Source organism: Ipomoea nil, unplaced genomic scaffold (genome assembly GCF_001879475.1).
Source record: "Ipomoea nil cultivar Tokyo-kokei standard unplaced genomic scaffold, Asagao_1.1 scaffold1074, whole genome shotgun sequence".
NCBI classification, from domain to species: Eukaryota; Viridiplantae; Streptophyta; class Magnoliopsida; order Solanales; family Convolvulaceae; genus Ipomoea; species Ipomoea nil.
The window spans coordinates 1733394-1739265 of NW_017617502.1; the positions used below are offsets into that span (position 1 = coordinate 1733394).

Sequence of the window (5872 nt, forward strand, 5' to 3'; positions counted from 1 at the left end):
AACCCCCAGTATTCTGTTGATCATTTCAACGATGGAGAGTTTTGGCCACCGGAGATGTGTTCCGGAGAGGAAGCGGTTCCGTGTCCGGCTGAAGGGAGTAGCATGCAGAGAGATTCGCCATCGGACGTGGGTGAACTCCAAGCTTTAGCACTGAAAATGACCAAAACCGAGCCTAGGTTCTAGGCCGACCTGTTCCGACCCGATGGTTCGAGGGTTGTATTTTAATAATCTAGTTTTTATTTTCCCTTTTTTGTACTTAAACTATTACTTTAGCTATGTAATAGTTTAAGTTAATCCTCTTAATTTTAACAATGTAATTTAATTTCAACATTGCATCTTTTTTTAATTTATAATTATATTTTTTTTCCATTTGAAATACACAGAATATTATTTCAAACTAATTAATTATAATATTAGAAAATGGTTAACATCAATAACTATTACAATAATTGTGTCATTTCAGACAAATAATAAAACATATAATTTATGAAAGATTTACATTTTATGTAATAAAGCATCATTTTCTTTAACTATGAATTGCCTAAATGAATTAATGGACAAATTTTACAGTTTTTTATTTATTTATTTATTTATTTATCACGAAACTTTATGCGAATGAATTTCAGAATTAGTTTTTAGAAAATAAATGAGTAATATATTAAACATAACTAGTTCAAAGAATATATTTAGCTTCAAAATGAATTTTACTTGAAAACTCTTTGTTCACTGTTTAAGGTGACATTTATCAACTTAGATATAGTAAAGTTGAAAAGAAAAAAAAAAGTTACATAATCAATAACAACTAGTGAATTTGACATGTGAAAATACTTGATATATGGTGCTATTATTTAATACGGTGTATTTTATTATTTCATTTTTTTTTTCAATCCTTTGGAATTTGACAATTTCATTTTTTTTTTCAATCCTTTGGAATTTGACATTCAAATATTAATTCCAAAGTCTGAATATCCTAATATTAACCTTTTTTTTTTTTGTCATTGTTTTAGTATTAAAAAATAAAATTACAGAATATGGAACAAAAATAAAACTGAAAATTAAAAAAGAAAGTTAAAAAAATTAATTTTACTCTCGATCACTCCGTCTCTTTCACATTCCATTATATTATCTATCTCAACCCTATATTTAATCCCTTTGTATACATAATTTGTAACCAACATTGCTTTGGTGATTGGTGTTTGCTCTCCCTATACCGCATGCAAATTCCTCCAATAGAGGTGCGTTCCCAACCGCATATTTGCACCCTACTTTTTCTCCTACCAAGGCCTGACTAGATTCGCCGCCATTCACATGGTGTTTATGGTCATTTGAAATAATAATATTTTTTGCATTTTGAAATAACATAATTAATGAAACTAATTGACTCAGGGTATGTAGGTATGCGTGAATCAATATGATCGCATAACAGAAAGGATAAAATAATAACGATAATATAAACGTAATAATATTCCCTTGATAGATGCAGGAATATTATAAAAAATGTTGTGTAATAGTTTAGGACATGATTTGTAACGCAAAGACAATGTAATATTTATACAAGGTAGGGACCCAACAAAACTCCTAACATTCCATTGAGGTATTTCTTCATTACATTGTTTTTTTTTTTTTTTTTTTTTTATGTAATTGAACCTGAAAAGTTAGTCGAAGTTGAATCCAAGTCATTCAATTCCAGTGCTGAAAGTAAGGATTAAGACAATGAATAGGGTCTCATTTGCCTCTTTGCAAAGCATGAAGAATATCATTGCATGATGGCCAAAGAGGTTGAGGTAAATTCTCCATCTACCTTAATACAAATAGTTCTAATTCAAGTGATGATGAATGCGTTGCTCCTATGTTCCCAAACCGAAACAGCAATGGACTCCAAACAATCTCGATAACATTGCTAAGGATATTTTATTAAAGACGTTGGATGACATGTTTCCTAGAGTTCGCAAATGCAAAATCGCAAAGGAGATCTGGGAAGAAAAGGAGAACAATCTCACACTCGCCATGAGAAAGTTCGAGGACTTTAGAATGGGAGCTACCGAGACCGATAGCCGAGATTGAGACTTGGTTCATGAAGCTGTTGAGTGATGTAGCTGATCTCAAAAAGGAGCTGACTCACAAGGAGATCAATATAAAGATTCTCCGAGGTCTTCCCAAGTCGTGGGAAATGAAGGTCATTGTGATGCTAGACCATCGAGACCTTGCGATTCACAGTGCTCAAATCTTCAGCGACCTGAAGGCTTACGAGTTCGAGCGTGAACCTAGAAGGGAATGTAGCACTGGTTGCTGATCAACAGCCATCAACATCATCAATGTCCAATTCTAACCCTTCTAATTTTTTATAGGATGAGTAGTTTGCAATGTTTATCAGGAAGAACAATCCTCAACACTCTCCGGCTACACCGAGTTCGTCTAACCGAAGGCACACCTAAAGGACAAACACCTCGAGGAGTCGTGAGCCTGAGGAGATGCAGATGCTTTGCTATAATTGCGGGAAGCCTGGACACATCAAGGCGGAATGCCCATTTCCACCGGTCCACAAGCACTAGGACAAAGCAAGAAGCTTGTGTACCCAAAGCAACACGAGGAATATTCCTGCAGAACCAAATGGTTGTAGCGCCAACCAAACGGGCAATCACGAAGAGTTACAGAAGGAAGAAGGCACTGGCCGGCGAAGAAACAGCCAAGAAGGCAGTAGCCAAGCCGTGCTTCTCCACCTCAAGCTAAGATAGCGAAAGCTTAGGAGATGAGAAAGGTATCATCTGCATATACAGTCAAGAAGAATCGGACGAGAACTTATGCTTAATGGCTAAGGATTAAGAGGTAAATTCTCAATCTTCCTCTACCCAATGTGATTCTGATTTAGCTGCAATCAGGATCTTATTATAGATTCAGTTTTTAAACTGATGAAGGATTTCAAAGTTGTAAAGAACACTAATGCCAAATTGAAAGAAGAGAATGCTAGACTTTTGGCGGAATGCGAAAATCTCAAGGGCATTGTGCTCATAAATAATGAGATGCTAAGCATGATTGGCCAATTCGAGAAGCAAATTCTATTACTTAGGAAGAGAGTAAATCAAGGGAAGTGGGAGAGAAAAATTTGCCTGACTTTTCACTAATTCACATAAGATAATACATCGAATGATGGTTGAACAAAGACAATCAGGGAATAAATCCAGACTTGGCTATAGTCCCAGCTATCAAACACAAGTTCTTTTGATCAGACCCACAGACCCTTCGACAAGTGGAGGTCTACCCACAACTACTTCAATTCACTCTTCGCTTAAGATATGCATTGCTAGTGTGCTATGAAATCATTTTAAAGCTACTATATATACAGTACACCTACCAAATTAATTTAGCTCACTTTCCACTATCAATCTCACTCAAACATATATATATAGTCCCTTTCTATACATAATTTGGTATCAAGATTGCAATAGCTAGTGGTGCCGGTTCTCCGTGTGGCACATGCAAATTCCTTTTTCAGAGGTGCGTTTTCGACTCTGTGTTTGCACCTAACTTTCACGATTTCAATTAGTTAATAATTTCCATTTATTTCTACGTTTTGAATTTGAATTGAATATGGAACAATAAGAAAATTGAAAATATAAAAGGAAAATTAAAAAATTCCAAATCTGCCCGGAAGTTGCTCGAAAATTGCCCGAGAAATGACCGCGAACTTCCCGCTAAGTAGCTTGGTTCTAAAATCCTTTAAAGGAGATTCAAGATCAAACCGACTCTCTCACGTGTAGGACCAATCTCAGTTACTTCTTAAAAATGCCTACCTAAACCTCCCCTCCCTCCCTTCCGACATAGCTACCCACAAATACTTCACTATTCACTGCTAATATCCTATAAAATCATTTTAAAACTATTTTATATACACCTACCAAATTAATTAACTCTCACTTTATGTCTTTCACTTTTCACTATCTACCTCCCTCAAATCTATAAATAGCCACTTTCTAAACATAATTTGCAATCATTATTCTTCCAATTTGCAATCATTATTGCAATGGCTAGTGGTGCCAGTTCTCCGTGTGGTGCATGCAAGTTCCTCCGCCGGAGGTGCGTCCCCGAGTGCGTGTTCTCACCATACTTCTGCTCCGACCACGGGCCGGCCATTTTTGCCGCCATTCACAAGGTTTTCGGGGCAAGCAACGTCTCGAAGTTGTTGCTACAGCTTCCGGTCCACCAGCGGTTCGCCGCCGTCTTTTCTATCGCTTACGAAGCTCAAGCAAGAATGGAAGACCCCATCTATGGCTGCGTCTCCTACATCATTGCTCTGCAACAACAGGTACCATGGCGTCGTTGATCAGATAATAAATTCCCACCGAAAGACGAAAGTTTTAACAACGATTTTTTTTTTCTTTTTACAGGTCTTGGACCTGCGAGCGGAAGTGATGGAAGCGAAAGCTCTGCATGCGCAAACACAATACTTGCTGAATTCAATGAACTCCAGAAATCAATGGGCGACTACCACGGTGGGAGGGCCGCCGGAGCCGTTTTCGGCAGCTGATCAGAACGCGACAAACCCCCAGTATTCCGGTGATCATTTCAACGATGGAGGGTTTTTGCCACCAGAGATGTATACCGGAGAGGAAGCGGTTCCGTTTCCGGCTGAAGGGAGTAACATGCAGAGAGATTCGCCATAGGACGTGGGTGAACTCCAAGCTTTAGCGCTAAAAATGACCAAAACCAAGCCTAGGTTCTAGGTCGGCCTGTTCGGACCCTGCAGGTTCGAATATTGTATTTTAATAATCTAGTTTTTATTTTCCCTTTTTTGAACTTAAACTATTACTTAAGCTATGCAATAGTTTAAGTTAATTCTCTTAATTTTAACAATCTAATTTAATTTCATCATTGCATTTTTTTAATTTATAATTATATTTTTTTTCCATTCGAAATACACGGAATATTATTTCAAACTAATTAATTGTAATATTAGAAAGCGGTTAACATCAATAACAATTACAATAATTGTGTCATTTCAACAAATAATAAAATACATAATTTATGAAATATTTCAATTTTATGTAATAAAGCATCACTTTCTTTAACTAGGATCGGAATTGCCTAAATGAATTAATGGACAAATTTTACAGTTTTTTTTTTCACGAAACTTTATGTGAATGAATTTCAGTATTAGGTTTTAGAAAATAAATGTGTAATATATTAAACACAACTAGTTGAAAGAACATATTTAGCTTCAAAATGAATTTTCATTGAAAACTATTTTTTTTTGAATGCTACTAGCTCTATTACATTGTAGTATCTGTTCATAGACTTTCTCAACCTACTGAAACACAAAGAGCTAATAACACCTCCACTGAGGCTCGAACTTACAACCTTCCAAATGAAAATCCAACCCAGATACCATTAGACCACATAGTCCTGATCATTGAAAACTATTTGTTCACTCTTTGATATAAAAAAGTAGAAAAGAAAAAAAAGTTACATAATCAATAACATCTAGTGATCGCAAAGTACGTCAAACTCCAACAAATTTAGCCAATTTTCTATAAAAAGCTAATATTATCAGTTACTCATGATAATAATTAATGGAATTATTTCAAAAAAAAAAAAAAAAAACTAATGGAATCAACTATTAGCTATCTACTATGTTAATTGCCAAATACACCTAAAAACATGAAAGTTTGACTATCGCTTTTTTGATTCCCTAGCACCACATCTTTACGTTGGTTAAATTATAATAATACACGTTCTTTACTATGAACAAATACTTTGAATAACTATGACGTAGATCTGAGTTATCTCATATTCTCACTATTTGTGGTAGCAATAATTTTATTCGTAACGTTTTACGTTACGTTTGACTAATAATATATATATATATATATATATA

General features: G+C 35.3%; 1 protein-coding gene across 1 annotated transcript; it reads left to right on the forward strand.

Moving 5' to 3' along the window:
- The first annotated feature begins 4021 nt into the window (after positions 1–4021).
- LOC109182615 (LOB domain-containing protein 16-like) lies at positions 4022–4661 on the forward strand. Its single transcript, XM_019332764.1, has 2 exons — positions 4022–4303; positions 4386–4661. The coding sequence occupies exons 1-2, from the start codon at positions 4022–4024 to the stop codon at positions 4659–4661; spliced, it is 558 nt and encodes a 185-aa protein (XP_019188309.1).
- The last annotated feature ends 1211 nt before the right edge of the window (positions 4662–5872 follow it).

What these genes read in the sequence shown, in the direction of transcription:
- LOC109182615 (XM_019332764.1), top strand. Translation starts at nt 4,022, where the DNA reads ATGGCTAGTGGTGCCAGTTCTCCGTGTGGTGCATGCAAGTTCCTCCGC. An exon ending in TCATTGCTCTGCAACAACAG is followed by an intron (nt 4,304 to 4,385) that starts GTACCATGGCGT and finishes TTCTTTTTACAG; the next exon opens with GTCTTGGACCTGCGAGCGGA.